The 20,361-nt window shown below is 45.3% G+C and overlaps 1 protein-coding gene across 2 annotated transcripts in view; it reads left to right on the top strand.

The window, feature by feature from the left end:
- Positions 1 to 19,231, top strand: part of IL1RL2 (interleukin 1 receptor like 2) — a 46,672-nt gene extending 27,441 nt beyond the window's left edge. For both annotated transcript variants that reach the window (XM_076001062.1, XM_076001063.1), the window contains 5 exons: positions 1,037 to 1,166; positions 1,943 to 2,079; positions 7,756 to 7,899; positions 14,039 to 14,200; positions 15,643 to 19,231. In XM_076001062.1, coding sequence (XP_075857177.1) covers positions 1,037 to 1,166; positions 1,943 to 2,079; positions 7,756 to 7,899; positions 14,039 to 14,200; positions 15,643 to 16,061 — 992 coding nt within the window. In that variant the 3' untranslated portion in view covers positions 16,062 to 19,231. The remainder of the gene's footprint in view (positions 1 to 1,036; positions 1,167 to 1,942; positions 2,080 to 7,755; positions 7,900 to 14,038; positions 14,201 to 15,642) is intronic.
- The last annotated feature ends 1,130 nt before the right edge of the window (positions 19,232 to 20,361 follow it).

Here is a 20,361-nt window from a genome sequence, read left to right on the forward strand (position 1 = left end):
GAAATAATGGAAATACGTATACAGTAACATAGAGGAAATAAATAGTAGTATATTCCATTTTCCGAAGGAAGTATAACTACATGCAACAACATGGATGAGTCTCACACACAAATGTTGAGCAGTGGAAGCTACAGATCAGGGATGGATACATGAGTGATGACTATATTTTTGATATGAATATAAAGAGGCTTCTGGGATTCTGGCAATATACTATTTTCCTGATGGGGTGGAAGTGGTATGGATACTTGCCTCGCAATAATTCATTAACTTTACATTTATAGTATATATTTTTTACTATATGTGTGTTATATTTCACAATAATTTTTTTAAAATACCCCCTAGAAGAAAGAACACTCCTTGAAACTTAGGATTTAGTAGCCTCATGGGGCAAAATGAAGTGAAAATATAAATTTATGAAATATAATTTGTGAATGTGTGTGGATGCAAGGTGAGGGATAAGCGGGGAAAGGATTGGAGGGTCACGTTCAGTGGAGTGGAAATATCACTGGATTCGAAGTTAGAAATCTTGAATTCACATCTCATTTCTTCCTCTCATTAATGTGTTGCCTTGGACGAGTCGCTCAATCTATCCTATTCTAGCTTCAATTTCCTCATCTGTAACGTGGGGTAATAACACCTCCCCTTTTCCTGCCTTGTGGGATTGTTTCGAAGATATAAAGACTGAAGGAGAAAATGTGCATAAAACACTTTACTAACTGTAAAATTCTCTGCTAGTGTTACTAGGAGTAGAAGTAGTATTTGTGCACCTGATATTGTGGAAAACATTCGTCAGTAGCTGGTGACGTGTGACAACGCCTGCATATCTCTTTACAACAGCCGTCCTGGAAGGCCACTTGTCCCTTATGGCCTCTGTTCAGGAAGAGAGCGAAGTCGGTTAGCATTGATTCAGCTGGGTATTTCTGGTAATCAAAAGATATTAAGGCTCAAGAGTAAGGTGCCATTTATCAACCAGGTGTTAACACATTTGAAAATTTGTAGAATTTTCATTGAATATCTACGAATTTTATTCTTACAGGCACCACCCTTATTGTGGACTGCAACATAACCGACACGAAGGATAACACAAACCTGCGATGCTGGAGAGTCAACAACACTTTGGTGGATGATTACTACAACGAATCCAAACGAATCGCGGAAGGAATCGAGTAGGGGCTTTGCTTTTCTGGCTTCACTAACAGCTAGCAAGAATTTCTCCGTCTTAATTAATTTGGTGTAGCTACTGCTTTCTTTAGACGGGAGTTAAAAAAAATCACTCCTTGTCACTCCTTTTGGCTTTGTCTTTCAAAGATCAGTGTTGTGCGTGGCCAAGCATCTGGTTTAAAGAAGTGTGAGATGTTCGTGTTCTCAGTCCTGCCTACGACGTAGGTAGGGAGAGGTGGCAGAAGATGAAGTGTGTCTTAGAACAGTACGATCCACTTCTCCCAGCCACTGCTTAAAATCAGTCCCCATACCATGAACCAAGGCTTAAATAGCAAAACAAGTGCCAGCACAGGGACTCTTTGGGGTGATATTGCATAGTCGTTGGCTAATCGAGTGTATAAACTTAGTTTATGGTGGTGTACAGTGAGTGGTGTATATAAGACCAGTGAAGTCAGAGGGCAGAGAATTTGTATTGGGTCTTGCAATGTCGCTAAGTGAGGATGCATGGAGAGGAACAGGGGACAGCCCTGTGGGGGCTGGGTTAATGCCTGTAGCTAACAGAACCACACCTCCTTGTCACCGTCCAGAAAAAAAAAATGCAAATTGGAACTATACAAATGACACACTTCACTGGGCCACTCAATGAGGTATTCTTAGGATAAAATGGTGGCCCAAGGTATTCTCCAAAAAAAAAAAAAAAAATTATCATCAGAAAAAGGATTACAAAATATATCGGCAAAATATGACTCATGTATTAACGACTGGCTCTTTTCTTTTATAGAACCCATGTTCCTTTTCAGAAACATAATTTGTACACGGTAAACATAACCTTCTTCGAAGTGAAAATGGAAGATTATGGCCTTCCTTTCATGTGTCATGCGGGAGTGTCCACGGCATACATTATGCTGCAGCTCCCAGGTAATGTTCCCGTGGGTGACATGCTGTTCAGAGTCTTCAGAAGGATGCCCAGGAAATGCACCTGAAAGAAAAGTGACATTAAATGCTCAGTCGAGGTGGCAGGGTGGTATTAAAAGGAGAAACTAGATATGAAATTTTGGAAAAAGCTCACATGACGTCTGATAATGTTTTCAGAGTGAGGCCGTGATTTTATTTAGTATATTTTGGGAGTGCTGTGTTAATATATATTGAGATTTTATACACCAAAACAGAAATAAAACAGAAGTTATCCTTTAGTAAACCTGATTGTTCAACTTTCGTAGCCATTTGCTTGTGATTTTCAGCTTTTAGATTGTTTATTATAAATAATTTGATATACAAATAAAATAATTATGCATATTTTTACCCTGTAATTTTGCAAAATTATCTGAGGCTGAATTCTGATATTTGAGCAGGAGGGCTTCCAACTCAATTTGTGTATCCAAATTGTGCTCCTAGCTCTGCACGGAGCTTATCTATTGTCCACTGGAGGTAATAAAGTCAGAAACCAGATAGTGGAAGTCAGAATCTTGAGAACAACTTTAAAATTTATAACATAGCAGAGGAAGTGTCTGAAATACCTTATAAAATGCAGGTGGCTTACCAAGACTGTTTTTCCCCCTCATTCTATTAAAATCATTTTGTGTGTGGGGTGGGGGAGCTACCCACATGCAAGAGAGAGGGCTTGAATTTCCTAGTGTCCCGTAATGATCAGTTAAACCCATGTTTGGGTGCATCTAGCTAAAGTCCCACCAGAGAGGTTTTTCTAGAACTTAACAGAAACCATCGTGGTTGCTGTATGGAGCTAGCAGATGTGCCTGTGCCCCTGCCAAGCTCCTGACTTTTGTCAGCGTCTGTCACCTTCCTTAGAATAGTGGTGAACATGGGTACGTGCACGGCAGCGTGCGGTTCTGGGGCCTCCTCTATGTCGCTCTGTGCCCTGGAGATCAAGGTCACGCTGGCTCCAGCTGCCATAACTGAGAGCGAGCACAGCACCCCTCCTCAGCCTGGGCCCTTGGGGAACCCTCTTGGGTTGCATCACGTGGAAGCACCCCCAGGCCCAGCTGCCGCCACTCCCCCATTCTTCCTCTTCTTACTGGCTTGTCCTTGTCCCAGAGAGTCATTTGTGATCACTTTCTGCCAGTCACTCCTGTGCATCCCATCTCTCTCTCTGGCACCTCTGGGTGATTCTCAAGGTCCCATCATCGGTGGCGCTTTTATTTCTACATCATTATCCCTGATAATCTCCTTTCCCTTTGTGGCATCAGCCGTCATCTTAAACAGGTGCAAACAGATTGCAATTCTCCGGTCGTAGTCTCTCTTTCTTCATGACAGCCCTGCATTTCCAACTGTGCTTTAAAAATTATCTTATTTGATCCTGTCATACAGCTCTACTTCTGGCAGTAAATATTGGAGAGTCACGCTGGAGAGCAGTGTGGCATTACACAGAAATGTGTCCACGTGTATACTGCAGGTGCATCGGCTAATGTCTGAAAGCAGATTCAAGGTGTCAAGCCTCTTGGTTCTTTCTGTTTTTCTTACCTTTGTTAATGGGACCTTTATATCTTCCACATTTTCCAGCCTCAAAATCTGGGTCATTTTGATGCCTTCTCTTCACCTCCCTCATGCCAATACCCAACGGAATGCCAAATTTTGTGGTCCCCTCCTTAGGGCCATCCTGATGCACCTGACCCTTCCTGTCTATTCCCACCATGAAACTGGGGGATGGGAGGATATCTCCCACCCAGGACTCATGTAGTATCATTCATTCATTTGCATTGCTTAATCCTATTCCATTGAATAACCAGTTCATGATTTATCCATTCTGCCATAAATATGTGGTCATTTGAGTTGCTTCCAGTTTGGAACTATTATCAAATAATACTTATAAGAGAATCACGGTTCGTGTGTCCTGGTACCCATGTGGATGTGTTCCTCTATGACATACCATCAGGAGTAGAATTTCCACACGGGAGTCTGTGAACATTTCCATGCAATGCCATATTGTTCGCCAGTGTGATTCACCAGTATTTACTGCTAGGGTAGCATTAAGTGAAAGAATACAAGGAGATAATTTTGTGAAACAAGCTCAGAACCTGACATGTCATGAGTTTTAAAAAATTGTGTTCCAGCCATTATGATGTGCTGTTTGGATGATCATGTTAGTTTTCTAAAGAGTTTCCTTGCTTTGAGAATTTTCTCTGGTCCAGTCTATTCTGGTGACTGTTGCAGAGTTATCTTCGCTAATGGTGGCTGTGACTCTGCCACTCCCCTGCCTGGATATTAATTAATGCCACCTCCTTACCTCTGGGTTGAAATTGAAACTGCTGATTTAGCATTCAAGGCCCTCTGGGTTGAAATTGAAACTCCTGGCTTGGCATTCAAGGCCTTCCTGGTTTCCTAGTTGTGGCCTTCATCTGCCCTGCAGAAGAGAATCAGATCAGAGACAGAGGTTGTCTTCTGTGGGCTCCATATTGTGATGAAGGAGGTGAGTCTGAGGCTGGTGTAGAAATGTGCAGTGGGTCAGTAGAGACAGGGTTGTTTTCCACCTGCTGAAAGGCAGAACCTGCTGGCACCTCCTCCCCTCTCACTCCCCAATGCAGAGGAAATGCAGTGTGGTTTAGGTCACAGAAAGCAACTCAGAGTCCACCCCAGAGAAAAGAGGGGAAGCCGCCTGTAGGAATCCTTGGAGATTCCATGAGACCTGAGGTGGCTACAACTTAAATCTGCCTCAACCTAGACGTTTGAGTTCTTTATTTAGGAACCTAGACTGAAGCTTCCCAATGTAAATTTCCATGCAAATGCCGACTAATTGATAAGGACTACCTGGAAGCACTGCGTTCAGAAGGATTCTGAGACCAAGTTGAAGCACAGGTGAATTATTACCAGTTAATACCTGTCAGTCTTCTGGAAGGAGGCAAGGAGTCCTTTATCTGATTTGCTTTTGGCCTGTAAGAAGCTCCTACTTAGTAAATTCATCTTTGTTTCTGCCAACACTCATTTCACATCTCACGTGCAGTGTATCTTTGGTCACATGTGCTTTGTTTCTTTTGCCCTGAGTTCTTAGGAATTTCACTCTCTTAACTTCCAGTCTCTTGTGGTTTACTTGAGGGCAGAGTTATGTTTACAGCTTCTCCATTTGACTTCCTTGTTCTTGTTGAGGACCCCTCCAGATTGTAAACAGGGGTGACTACTAAGCTATTTAGATCAGCTGTGCCTTTCTGTGAATTTTGCCCCATCCCTTGCTCTCACCTACCATCTCAGTCGAAGGCTGGTGGTGGCCAGGTGGACTCCAGTGGTGACCACCACCCGTAACAGCACTGCCCATGCATCGACAGCGAGTTCTCCATTTGCTTCTATTTCAAAGTCCCTACTCCCTTTTAACTTATTTATTAACGTCCTGTTTCCAGTTTTATCATCCTTTAGCTCATTTACAGAGCAGAGGGTATCAAACACTCGTGAATGCAATGACGACGAACCCAAGGATTTCAGAGCACTTCTGCCAGGGGCATTTTGAGTCTCACTAATATTGTGGGCATGGCCTTCCCATCATGGCGGTTCATAATACCAAGATCTCTGAATTACACATTAAAGCTTCCCAGACACGGATCTTCCCAAAGGGAGAGGTGGCTATGTTGCTTCACAAGGAATGATAACAAGAGCTGAGGAAGGGCAAAGGGGAGCAGAAGATGGGAAGGAGGGAAGATCTGGGAGGGAGGGAAGCTAGAGGTTCTCACAAGTGATCAGGATTGGATTGGGCACCATCGTGTAGAACAATGGCTTTACCCTGGCTGCACTGGGACTTAGTGGATTAGTTTTTATATTTTTTGTTTTTGGCACCAAATGTGTATTTAGTGACTGTGCTTTATTGTGCCATGTATTTAAAGACATGCAATAGTAAATTGGAAATTGGGGGCCTCAAGATGTTTACAACATGGTGTGGCCTAGGGCAAGTTGTGATAAGCTTTTTAAGGAGTATTTTACAGCCACCATAGAAAACAGTATGGAAGGCCCTCAAATAACTACAAATAGAACTACCACATTATCCAGCAATCCCACTAGTGGGTATATATCCTAAAGAAAGGAAATCAGTATATCAAAGAGATATCTGCACACCCATGTTTATTGCAGTACTAGTCACAATAGCCAAGATATGCAATCAATCTAAGTGCCCATCAACAGATGGACAGATAAAGACAATGTAGTACATAGACACATGGACACATGGACTACTACTCAGCCACGAAAAAGAATGCAATCCTGTCATTTGCAGCAACAGGGATGGAACTGGTGGACATTAAGTGAAATAAGCTACTCACAGAAAGACAAATATGACATGTTCTCACCCATACATGGGAGCTAAAAAATTAATCTCTTGGAGGTAGAGAGTAGAATGATGGTTATGGGAGCCTCAGAAGGGTAGTTGGAGGGTATGAAGAGAGGTTGATTAATGAGTACAAAAATACGCTTAGATGAAGGAATATGATCTAGAGTTCAGTAGGACAATAGGATGACTATAGTTAACAATAATTTATTGTATATTTCAAAATAACTAGAAGAGTAGATTTAGAATGTCCCCAACACAAAGAAATGATAAATTCTTGGGGTGATGGATACCCCAATGACCCAGATTTTATCACTACACATTATATGCTTTTATCAAAATATCACATGTATCCCATAAATATGTACAGATATTATGTGCTATAAATATTTCCTGGGGTTTCAGGAAAAAGAACCTGCTCTTCCTCTCTTTCTGCCCACTAGCCATCTAGCGAGACCAGGGACAGCAGGAAGGGCCGACAGGGGAAGTGGTGGCTGAGGTGGCTTCTGAGAATGAGGAGGATTTCTCTTCCTCTCTCCTTCTTCCCCTTTTCTAATCCTCTCCTTCTTGGGCAGCACAGGTGTGGGCTGTGGTGAGGCAGCAAGCTGTGCTGTTCCTCTTCTGGGACATGAAGGAGCACGTTTTCAGGGACTCGGGGTTCCAGAGGAACTGGTTCTGCTCCTTGTCAGCTCCTGCCCACCACTGGGGCTCGTCACTGCTCTGCAGTACTCACGAGGCAGACGAGGACGTGAACACCCTTTCCGAGGCTGCAGAGCTCCGACCAGGGCCCAGGGAGCTGGCAGCACAGAGAGGACTGGGTGAGGGTTGTCTTTCGGTCCATGCTGGCAGTGGTGGCTTCCAGGGAGACAACTGATGGCTCTTTATTTCTGACAGGAGTCCTGCTCGGTTTGAAGTAAGGAGGGGAGTGGTTACCGCAGTATTGTGATCAATAATGTGCAACAGAACCACCTGGGGACTGATCCAAATAAACATACTTGGGCTTCGCCTCTGCACGGTCTTGTGTTGACTCAGTAGGACCTGGACATGTGTGTTTTGAAAGCAGTCCTCGTGCAGCTGGGTCCATGCTGCATCTACCGTGGCAACTAGGGCTCTGCAGAATGTTCCTCTCAAAGGTTTGCCAGAGCCCATTTGGCTCCTAACATTATGGTCCAGATCAAGTTATTCTACGCTCATGCTAACCATTTAAAGAAATAGTTCAGCAGTGCCCTCACTGACAGCTAATGCATGTGCCTTGGTCATGTATCATGCGATCTGCATGAGTAATGGACTCTTGGTACCATCATTATTATTTTATTTTTATGTGTCATTGGCAGCTCCCGATTTTCGAGCTTACTTGATAGGCGGGCTGGTCGCCTTGACTGTTGTCGCTTTGTCTGTCGTGTGGCTCTACAGCGTTTTCAAGATTGACGTTGTACTTTGGTATAGAAGTGCCTTCCATTCTACCGGGACCACGGAAGGTAAGTGTGTGTAATCCCCGAAAAATGCCTCAAAATTTGTATCCTCTTATCCATATAACCATTTTAAATATACTTGTTGGCAAATTTAGAGGAAGGAATTCTCCTGGAACGTCCCATGCTTCAGAGGAAGGATTTGTCCGTGATCCCCAGCATCATCCCGGCCAATAAAGCTTGCGCGTTCTTAGGGCCCCAGTCCATATTGCTGTGGCAGCAGGAGGAGATCGTCTTCTGGGCCCTCCTGCAACCATGGTACAAAGGCTCTCTCATGCACCCTCCATCCGCTGGAGGAAATTTCTCCAGGAGCAGAGTGCTCCCTGCCCACGGCGTCTCTGCAGCACAGCGGTGCCTGTCTAGAGCGTGTGTCGTGGAAAGTGACGAGCCGCTTGCGGTGGTGGCTCTTTGTAGTCCCTGTTCTTGGTGCCTGAAGGGGTTTAAGTTTCTCACTCTCAGGTTGGAGAGAGATGGACTCAGGTTTGAGTTTGGGTTCTCCACTTGCTCCCTGTGTAAATGTAGATAGGTACGAGGGCTCACCAGAAAATATCCAACCATGTAATATGTTCTTGTTCTATTAACAATGGCTGGATACTTTTCAGATAGCCCTCATATTTGTATTTAACTTTCTTTTCTTTCTCAGCTTTAGAAAGGAATAGAGGAAAGAAGGAAGGAAGGGAGAAAGGAAGGAAGGGAGGGAGGGAGGGAAGGAGGGATAGAGGGAGGAAGGAAGGAAGGAAGTAGAGGAGGAAAGCAAGAAGGAAGGGAAAGAAAAGGAAAGGAAGGAAGGAAGGAAGGAAGGAAGGAAGGAAGGAAGGAAGGAAGGAAGGAAGGAAGGAAGGAAGGAAGGAAGGAAGGAAGGAAGGAAGGAAGGAAGGAGAGGAGGAAAGAAGGGAAAGAAAAAGAAGGAAGGAAGGGCGGGAGGAAAATAATCAAACCCTGCTTCACTGAGACTGCCGTAGGAGTAACTGAGCACATTCAGCAGGGGTCTGGGGCACAAGGGTGTCCGTTGCTTGTCTGGAGATCAAAGCAAGCCACCCCCTACTGCTGTGCTCTGGAGTCTTAGTCTTAGTGGTGCCCATGTCCTGCCGGTGCTGTTTGACACAGAAATGCCTCAGTGTGAGACTGAAACTGTGAGCACAGGCATTTCCCACCATGGTGGTTGTAACTTTTTGTGCTACTTTCTTTTTTATTTTAGAGTGGATTTGTTCTATTATGGCTTTGAAGAAAGTAATAAATTCTACTTTGCTGTCCCCTAATTAGATGGGAAAACTAATATCAAGCCTAAAGAAGCCTGTGCAGCTGACATGCAGGGAGATGCACAGATTTATGCCTTTGACGTCCAGAGACTTGCAGTGATAGGAGTGGGAAAGTGGGGGACCAGGTGTCCAGGCAAGTTGAAAGAGTCTCTAACGCACAGAAGAGGTCACTGACACTAAGCACCTGCTTTGCACATAGCATAAATGGCACAAGTTGTTGTTCCACATGTTTGATAGAACATAGATGTCCTGACATAGACTTTATTCCAAATCAAATTTCAGAATTCAAAATTAGCGACCCTTGAGCAACATAGAAAGCAATGCACTCCTTTCTAATGGTAAAATTCATTTGGGCCTGCATGTCTACACAACCTAAAGGGCGGCTCATAGCCTGGAGGGGCGTGCGGTCCCTGCAGAGAATGGCCCTGTCTACGCCCTCCCATGACTGCAGTCCTGCCAGCATCTTTGAGAAGAAGGCAATTCAGTCCACCACCACCGCTTATTGTTTCTGGCACAGATGTGAGTAGTCCGGCCGCTTTCTGGTTTTTGACGAACAGAGGCCTGCGCCGCTGTCCGTGGTCTTCCCGGAAGCTCCAGCCCGGTGGTGTGTCTCTCTCCCTGAGTCACTGCAACTCCCAGGAGTGTGACGAGGGCTGTGACTTATCATTGTTGCGCAGAGTGCGTGGTGGAGCTGCCAGTGAGGTCAAGTTGGGTAAGAAGAGAAAAAAAAAGGAATAGTGACTCACGGGAGGAGGGGAGCCCCGCCCACTGCTGGGACCAGGCTGTCACCCCAATTCTGCAGTGGTGGGCTGAGTATTTAGAGATTGGGGCTGACAGGCAGCCAGGAGTCCTCTTTTTCCTTCTTCTCCTTCTTATTTTTTTTTTAATTCAGAAAAACAGTATGTGTGCACTTTGTGATTACATTCTCTGCAACTCCATCTACGAGAACTACACTCTAATAGCTCCTGGGTGTTGGCTGCAACAGTGAGCTAGTGATGGACTCTGAGATTAGTCCCAGATCCTGTTTATGGCTTTGGGTGTCTTGAGGGTGTCTTCTGGGCTAGCTGGGCACATCCAAGTAACAGATGACAAATACAAATGAGGAAGGGAAAGCAATTACGTCCTTCTTATAAGCTGTTCACTCCAATGAGGCTAGTTAAGCTTTATAACACAATTAGTAGTTGGGTGTGTATGACTCACATTTTAGTAAGAGCCATTGAAAGACTGAAGTCACAAGTTCTAGATATTCTCTACCAAGTCACAGGGACTTTTCAAATTCTCCTCTCAGGTGCATGTGCGTGTACAAGCATGGGGAGTCCAGTTTACAAATGTGTAAGAGAGATCTGTATATGCCTCACCTTATTCCAGACAGGTCTGTGGAAAATGTACATGTAGGATAGAATGGTTAAAACAAAGCTAAGCAAAACAAAACAAAACAGAAAACAAAGGGAAATCAAAGGTAGAAGACAAGTTAGGGTAAAGCTAGCAACAAATCTTGCACAATTTTTAAAAGTGAATTTGCCTTCGAAGCTAAAGCAAAGGTGTCTCCGAGATTTACTGTGTGCTGTTCACAAAAACCTTTCAATTGCTCATGAAAAACATGACTTTTTCCGGCACTAATGTCCAAAGGGAGATTTTTTTAAATTTGTTTTTGTAGGGAGTCCTCATTTTAAAGGGATTTGGTATAAGGAACCTTGCCTGCAATGACATTCCCATTAAATGTAACAGCATGTTTTATGTGGCTTTTCTTCTAGTGTTTTCTGTGCATGTTGGGGCTAAAACCACTAAACCTTACGCAATTCAGTAAAAGCATTTGTGTGAAGGCCAGATTGAATCTGATTTTCCACTGGTCTGGTTTGATCAGGCCTAAAATTGAGAGAAATTAGGGAATTGAATAATCTTTAGGTGATGTTTCATAAATCTTTATAAAACAAATGAGATTTTGTATTTTTTTTTTTTTTTTTGCCAACAGCCAATAAGGGAAAACAATTTTAAGGGAATGGAAATAAATTCTGCTCCTTCGTAGGGGTGTGGCAAGCTTCTGAAAGCACATGTAGGACTGGAAATATTGCTAGGTCTATTTTTGGAAAATTCATTCTGATGCGGTTGCGTAGGACTAATCGGGGATAAGCTTTGTGAAGTTTTCTGCTCCCATTTCTCCTTTTCACCACACCAGTGGGAACAGTGAACCTGGCTTTGGATCCGGGCTGTGCACTTACTAGCTGGGGGACTTCGGAGAGCTCATGCAGCCGTGTTGGCCTCAGCTTCCTTACTCATAATCTGATGCTACAGTCGTGTCCCTCACAGTTGGTTGAGAGAGGAAAAGGCAGGAAATGCCGGGGTGTTGTTGCCCCACAAGGCCCTTCCAAATCAGGGTGTTGATGCAAAAGGCAAAATGACTACAACTTGGTCTTTGGCCATTATTGGTCAGTAAATTATGAATCAGTCATTTGGAAGTGATAGAAACCCACTGCACTTGTTGAACAGGCAGCAAGTCCTATTTCTACTCAAAAGCTTAGTCAGAAAGAAAGAAAAAAATATTTTAAAATAATTGGGGGCATTTTTACATTTGAGTTTTTAAAAGGCCTGAGACTTTCTTTCTACCAGATCTCTTCTGTTCCTGAGTTCGGGCAGCTGCAAGTCCCTGTGTCCTCGGACACCTTGCTTAGAAATAGGGAACATGGAACTTTAGCAAAAGAGAGAACACTTAGCAGAAGTGGTTTGTTTGTGTGTGTGTTTTATGATCAGAGGCAGTGGGGAAAAAAAGAGAAACAGAGTGAGAAAAGAGAGAGACTAGTAGGCAGGACCTGGGACAAGGTGGTGATAATCCAAATGTTGGCTGTAGGTTGGAGACCACAGATGCCGTATGTACCGGAGAGGCTGCGCTTGGTAAATGGAGCACTAACTGGACCAGCCCTTCGTCAGAACAAAATGATACAATTTTTAAACGGGAAAATTTAATTCCTTCTCCAAAAGTTCAGAAACCTAAGAACTTTATGAAATGTTTCTTTTTTTTTTTTTACCTTTTTTATATACAGAAAAAAAAAATTCTCTGTCTCTGAAAAGTCAAATGTGTGACATTACATTTTATACAGAAAAATATCAACGTATTTGAGTGGTGGCCCAGACTAGTGACCTTTAAGATTCCATAGGAGTTTTAGCTGGGTTGGGTTTTTGCCAACTCCAGGCACAAATTAATTATCCTCTTTGTATTTGCCTGATGACCCCGCTTCACTGAAAAGCTGAATCTGACTTGTGCCCAGCATAGATAGAACCTCTCTGAGCCTCTGTACAATCAAGTTGCATCCGGGCATTAGGCCAGTGCTGATTGAGACCTCCTGCTCACCAGGTCCTGCTCTAGGGGCTAAGGGTAGAGCAAGAGGCCAAAGTCCCCACTGTCACATAGCTTCCTTTTATGACAGGGGCATGCACATGTGTGCACGCATGTGTATGACTGTGCATGTGTGCACATACATGAATTGGTGTGCGTGCATATGGCTGTGTGTGCATGTGTATGACTGCATATGTGTGCATGCATGTGTGTACAGCTACGTGAGCATGCGTGTGTGCAGTTGCATGCTTGTACATGTGTGTGCATGTGTGCGTATTCTCTGCAGGATGGCCAAGAATGGTGAGCAGAGGCCTGAAGGTTGGCAGCAACTGGTGTGAGAATTGATGGAATGAAAAAAGGCTGCATGTAAACTGTAAAGTTCTGTACACATTTTAACTGCTGCTATTTAGACAAAAACTATAAGAACACAAGATTTTTGCCTTCTTATGGTAATCTTAGAAACACCCTTTTCTCCAAGTCTGTTCATCAAATGAACGGTTATGAAGACAGAATAGAGAAGAACAGCTCCTCTCTCTGGGACCGATTCGGTTGGCTTTGAATTTCCAAGTGGCCCAAAGCTCAAAATCACATTTTCTAATGAGATTACCACAGTTACCTCTTCTCCCACTCAATCCCTCTAACCCTCCTGAAATTCCTTATTCATTCACAGGACCTTGGAGCAAGGCATAAACATTCCCCTTCCATTCCCTCCGTAAGCAATTCCCCTGCTGCCTACTTACCCTCAACTCCTAGACACTCACTGTTTTCCAAACTCCCCCCCCCCCCAACACACACCATTTAGGATCCAGGAGCTGTCCCATGTCCTTATCGAATTTTTTCCAAGAACTCCAGACTATATGGAATTTTCCTTTCTTGTTGTTTCTTCTGTTCCATTAGCTATTGTCATCTCATTGTGTATACGAACGATCTGCTCAGTGAGATCTTGTGTCTCCTTCATCTTTGCATTGGCCAGCACAGGGACTGTTCCTGTGGTTGCTCAGTAAATTCTTGCTCATTCTGACAAGGGTGACGGGTACTGTCGGGTTTCACTTCTCAGCATGGCACAACAGATTCCTAGAATCTGCTCGGATGCTCTCTCTCTCTGCAATGCAAGTCCACAAAATTGCAGTGACAGAATTCACTGATGGATCTAAATAAAGAGGAATTCGCCCATTTTGCATGGTGCAGTTAAAACAATCCTCTTTTGCACAGGAACCACTGAGGGTAATGTGGGTAGAGTCCCCTCCTTTTAATTCTTGTTTCCAGCCCTGTCACAGGGAGTGAGGGACATAGAATCAAAAGATGCGGGGTGGAATAAGGATTTGCAGAAATGACGCAACCTTTCCAGTCTCAGCTGGGGGAGAAGACGACCTCCTCCGCAGGCCGATTTGTGGGAATGAGATGCTGTAGTTGTCAGTGCCTAGTCAGCCACCCGAGCATGCTGAAGTCACTGAAACCAAGCCAAAGGACGTCATGGTAGCAACTCAGGTTTTCACTTCGTTACCATGAGAGAATGTGGTAGGAGTCATTCCATAAGCGTGTTCCATTTCCTTTGCAGATGGGAAGCTGTATGATGCGTATGTCTTATACCCCAAGCCTCACCAAGAAAGCCAGAGCCACGCCGTGGACACACTGGTGTTGAAGGTCCTGCCTGAGGTGCTGGAGAGACAGTGCGGATACAAGTTATTTATATTTGGCAGGGATGAATTTCCTGGACAAGGTGAGTTTTAAATGAGGTGTAAAAACAACGAATAAAAAAACCAGAAAGCACCCTCTCTCTTCCTTCACTGTACTGATGGCAGTGACTCTGCTCACCTTCCCCAGAGAACCATAGGCAGTCTATGGCCAGAGCCACCTGGCCTGGCCAGCCCCCAGGCCCAGGAGGTTACACCTGAGCCCTGTGCCCTCACAAGGCTCATTCCTGCACCACAATGCCTGGGATTCCTGGTTGCAGTAGTATGAGTCTCACTTTGAAGTAAGGATATGGTTAACCCACTCACAGGAACAGGTGGCCAGGGACGTTGTCTTGGCCAAAAGGCTGAAAGATGACGAGTGATCATTTGTCCTCATGTCACTGAGACTAACAGCTGAGTGTTTAAATATGTAAAGCAGGTCATGTTTAAAGCTGGTTTTATAAAGTCCAATCCCACTCACTCCTCCCCTGCCTAAATAAAATGGAAGTTTTGTATTTGCTTTTCCCATTTTACAGGAGTGTGGCTTTGGGCAGTTCAATGAACATCTCCAAACCTCAGTTGCCTCATCTGTTAAATGGGGACAAGCATGCTTCCCTGACTCAGCTGAGGGAGTTAAATGAGGAGGACCCAGTGTGGAGTTTAGCACACATTAGACACTCCACACACCGGTTCCCTCTTGTCTCCTTTCTTCTCTTTCTTTGAAGTCTATACAGTAAAATGGTTGAAATCTTGAAATAAACCTTCTTTCCTAGCCACCAGGAAATGTCATGCACTCGCTTATTCAGCAAATGTTTATTGAGAACCTCTATGTGCTGAACACCGTTTTAGGTGCTAGAAATACAAAAATCAGCCAAACAGAAGAAGACCTGTCCTTTGGGGAGGTGACAGGCAATTCTTATATCCTACGAGAGGCATTTGCAGACCTGACAGCACCTGCAGAGCTGGGCATTTAAAGAACTGGCCCCTCCTTCCCCAAGTAATCATCAGGGCATGCTATTTGGTTTCTATTTTAGCTATATAAATCCTGGCCATTTAAATAGCTGTAAAGAACAAGAGGAAAACACAAATACAAGATCAGTAACAATATTTGCTCAGACTACATTTTTCCTATCCTTTTAAAATCTATTTTTTAAAATGTGTTCGTCATCTAATATACACCAGACCTCCAGCTGGTTTGGGAATATAGAGTCAGGCATGGTGAGAGGCTTGTTGCCCGGGGAAAGTGACATACCAACGAACCACACAAAAACATGACTCACGCCCACAGAGGACCAGTTCTTCAGGGAAAGCCAGGAAGCTTTCACAGACGAGACAACAAAGGGTAAAAATCTTTGTCACTCTGTTCCCAACTAAGCTGAGTTGATTGAAAGTCCGTGTTCCCAGAGCCTGTCTGCGGTCTTCTCGGTGGCACTTTGACGTGGGCTGTTTTAATCGTGAGCTCTGCTGACTCTTCTTCCTCTGCTTCCAGCCGTGGCCGATGTCATCGATGTGAGCAGCAGGCTGTGCAGGAGGCTGATCGTCATCCTGGTTCCCGAATCGCTGGGCCTGGGCCTGTTAAAGAACATGTCGGAAGAACAAATCGCCGTCTACAATGCCCTCGTCCAGGACGGGATCAAGGTCATTCTGATCGAGCTGGAGAAAATCGAGGACTACGCGGCCTTGCCGGAGTCGATCCAGTACATCAGGCAGAAGCACGGGGCCGTCCAGTGGAGCGGGGACGTCTCGGGGCAGCCGCAGTGTGCAAAGTCCGCGTTTTGGAAGAAAGTGAGGTACCGCATGCCACCCAGGAGGTATCCGCCTCGTTCTCCCATCCAGCTGCTGCGGCACACGCCCCATGGCCACATGGCCGGTGGCGGGGAGGACAGTCCCAGGCTCATCACGCACTGATGGATACTCGTCATCCTGTGGTGGCTCACGCTGGGCGAGGATGCATTTCCCGGGGGCTGTCCACCCCCGAAGCTCGTAGTTAGGGACTTGTGAGAGGGTCTGTTTGTCATTGTGCATTTGCTTGGATCATGCTATTTCCTCAGGGAGAAATGTGGCTTCTCCAGAAGGCCTGCTCAACCTGGTGGCTCACGGATGCTGGCGGGCACTCGCTGTGTCACCGGGGAGACACGGTGTCGTGGCCCGCTTACAGGATGGAGGACGAATGCAGAACACAAAACACAAACGCAGACCACGAGGAAAAACGCGGACACACGTACAAACGGCTGACTCGAGTAATAATAAATAATACACCGGGTCAGTTTTATTTTTATACTCTAAAAGATTAAAGTTAGTTCCTTGTACATAACCACCCAGGCGTGGCAGCGATAGCCATAAATTCTGGAATGTGTAGCCTTAGGAAAGCAGATATCCCCTGACTCAGAATTTCAAGGTGGTTGCTCTAGGCACTAGGCATAGATGACGGACCGAGATTAGCAAGGATGGGCAAGGTGAGCCACAGGGGGCATTTCTCATCCCCAGCTTCTCTTAGGGTGACCCCCTAAGATCTTCGGCTGAACCCCGGCAGCTGTGCCTGGCTTAGGTCACCCCTCCCTTGTGGGGTCTTACCCGTCACTGACTGACCAGACATCTTATGAGGTGTACGCAGCAATAACAGGAACAATGTATTTATCACATAGCCTCCAGACCCCCAATACCATGGGGCGGGATAGCTCTTGCTTACTTGCAACTCAGGTCCTCTGTTATACCTCTAGGCAACACCTTGTTTCTGTTATGCCTCAAGGCAATAGGGGCCTTGTCTGGAACATATTACTTTTAAATGCTCTGGGCAGAGCATGTACATTACTAAATTTAATTCTTAAACTAGGAAAATATATGTCAGTCCCCTACACACGGCACTTCTGTCCCTCGGGAACGGGTCATGGCGGGTTGTGGAGATAGCAGTTGAAGTGTCAGAAAGTTTGCCCATGACACGGCTCCCACAGGGCCTGAGACGTGAGCCTTGGCTGTCAGGGGACGGCAGGAGAGCAGTCTGGGGCTTGGGGAGGGCTGGTGTGGTGGCCACACTTTGTCTTCGCATGTCCAGTGTGATGGGCCTGGCCCCTGGGCAGTGTCCACTGTGTCTGTGTCTCTCTCCCTCTGCCAGTGCCAACGAAGAGCTGCGACCACGGTAGTAGCACGTTGCTACTGCAAGTGACTTAGGGGTCACCTAGACCAGTGGGGACACACTGGGGTGTGGCCACCACTGCCCTTTGGTCACCCTCCCAGTGGGCACATTCTTTGAGAGACTGTATGCGTCAAACCAAAGTAGGAAAGAATTTGTTTCCGTTTCTTTCCAGGCACCTATGCCAACCAGAACTCTGAGCAGCATGCGAGAAGTGCAATTAGCGCACAGAGATGACATAATTCTAGTCCACGAAAGTGATGTAAGCTTCTAATGAGCCAGTGCATGCCCTCATCAGTGTATGACTGACACAGTTTTTTAATACTAAAAATGAGTTATAAACCTTCATCAGTACTTTCCAAGATCTTAGCTTGAGGAAATTAGATAGATAGACACCAACCCTTGCAAGCTGTGGTTGGTAACACTGAGGCTTAGTGAGTGGACCTTATGAGGACCGGCCAGTGGGGGCTGGAATGGAGTTGGCCCGTGGGTAGGCTGGGCAGTGTGGCAGGAGTGGGTGCAGGAGGGTGAGCTGGGAAAACTGTGAGTCCCGGATGGCATGGGAAGCAGGACGGGGTGGGGCAAACTGTGCCCATCATTCACAGGCAGTGGTTGGTACTCAGTGCCTGGTGGACTCTTAAGTGCTAAGGAGCCCACTCCTCTCTTTAAAGAATTTATGTTGCAAGGTGACATAGCATGACAGATATGCTTATCATCCTACTTGTTTATTACCCTGACTTGACATAGGGCCACTCTTTGTTATTTAATATTTGCTTCATAAAAATTTAATTGTGGTAAAATATATGAACATGAAATATACACATCCTAACTATTTTCAAGTGCACCTATAGTTCGGTGGCATTAGGTATGCTCACCTGCTACGCAACCATCACCACCATCCCTCTCCAGCACTTTCTCATCTTCCTAAACTGAAGCTCTGTCCCCATTCAACGTTAGCTCCCCAGCCCCTGGTGACTGCTATGCTGCTTTGAGCACAAGGTACCTCCCTGCGTGGAATCATACAGTGTTTGTCCTTCTGTGTCTGATTTATTTCACTTAGCATAATGTCCTCAGGGTTCACCCATAATATTTACTTTTTGTCCCATTATTCTTACATAGTTCATCCCTCCCTTCTTCCTTTATTCCTTCCTTTTCCCTACTTGCAGGGTACGGAGAGGAGAGCAAACACTCAATCACCAAACAGCCCCATGAGCCCATCGACGGCCCTTCTAATCAGATATGTTTGTAATTTTTTTGCATTTCAGTTTATCTCTCCAACACGAGGATCATAATTCCTCTTGGAGGATTTGCTAGTTTAATTAAAACAAGCTGTTTCTTCTGTTGTTCCCAAGAGAAAAATGATCGTCGCTGATCTATTCCTCACTCTGCCCCCTCACTATCTGCTGGTCTTTTCTTCCCTGGGATGGTCTCTGAGACTGTCTGCTCGTGTCTGGCTCATGAGACCTGGCCATGCCAGGGGGCCACCCAAGAGCAGGTGGCACCGTCTCTGGTCGTTTGACTGACCCCCTGGGCAGTAGAATCTGGACCACAATGGGTGAGTGGTCACCGGCTTGTGGTTTGGCAAAGAATTGGTGAATCCCCCCACCATTCTGATTTGGGGGTGTCCCTAGCATCCTGCCCTTTCCCTCCCAGAGGCTCCCCTCCAAAGGATGAAGGAGGCAGAAGCAGCTACGGCATCAGGACAGTAGGACAGAGCCTGGGATGTGCCCTCTCCCAGGGGCCCCCGGCCTGCCTATGAATTTAGAAATCAGGTTCTCCAGTGACCAACCATTTATAAATGAATGACTGAGTCCACAGGACATCAGTCGAAGCTGTCAGCAAAAAAGAAAGCCAACCTGTCAGAAGAAAAGGTAGCTTCTGGAAACCTCTGAGGCCAGCTCTGTTGGTGAATTCTTTAGCTGGAATTTTAAGTCGAAAAGCTTTTCTCTCTCCCATTTGTGTCTTAAGTTTACTTTTTGTTGAAAAGTATTAAAGATGTATTATCAATGTAATAATATGAATGGATTATGGCAGCACATTTAAATTTTTTTTTTGGTCTTTTTTTTTAATTTCGGCATATTATGGGGGTACAGATTTTAAGGTTTCAATAAATGCCCTCCCCCCCCACAAGTCTGAGTTTCCAGCATGACCATCCCCCAGATGGTGCACATCTCATTCATTATGTATGTATATACCCACCACCACTCCCCCGCCCCCTCCCCCCTGCCCAATACCCTATTACTGTAGTACCTATGTGTCCACTTAGGTGCTACTTTAAATTTTATTTTTGTTAAAATGCATTTTGTGTCCTATGTAAGTGCTCCTTTACTCAAGGGGACAGGAGGCATCTCACATGCTTGAACTCCGGGCTGGTTCTCAGGTTTGAATAGACTCTGCTGTTGTCAGACCACTGCTCTGATTTGGGGTTTGTAAAACACACCCACACGTCTTAAAGGGCAGATTAGGCTTCTTCGACAGCAGTAAGTTCTGCCCTTTCTGACAGTGGAGTTATCTCCCCTTGGATAACTTGCTGAGAGCCGTGTGTATCTCCCCAGAGCAACCAGCACACACACCACATCTTGGCTACAACTTCAGAAGGTTGACAGACTTAGTCATGCTCACTAATGGGATCTTAATAGCGGGTCTATAGGCCCTGCTCTAGACAGTCTTTGTTTCTGTATTCATAAGATGTGATCTCAAATTTCACAAGATTCTACGAAGAAGTCCAGTGATCGGCAAGTTAGATAAGGGAGTCATTTGGAGTCCTCCTAAAAATTATTTGGGGAGTAGCACAGACTGAGAATTTTAGTGGTATTTAAACAATCCATCTTCCAGGATGAATGCCACAAATGAGCTACAGGTCTTCTGAGATAGTTCTCCTTGGTGTGTCCTGAGTCTTGGACCTTATCTGTTCACCCCAGTAGGCTTTATTTGTTTCTACGTGTGTCATGGCATGGAAAAGATTGGGCAACATAGATTCTGTTCCAGCTGTCCTGTTTTACCATGGGAGAAACTGAGGTCCGGGAAAGTGAAGTGGGTAACTAGAGACACTCAGCAATTTGTGGCAGAGTTAGGACA

This window comes from Microcebus murinus, chromosome 3 (genome assembly GCF_040939455.1).
Source record: "Microcebus murinus isolate Inina chromosome 3, M.murinus_Inina_mat1.0, whole genome shotgun sequence".
Lineage (NCBI taxonomy): Eukaryota > Metazoa > Chordata > Mammalia > Primates > Cheirogaleidae > Microcebus > Microcebus murinus.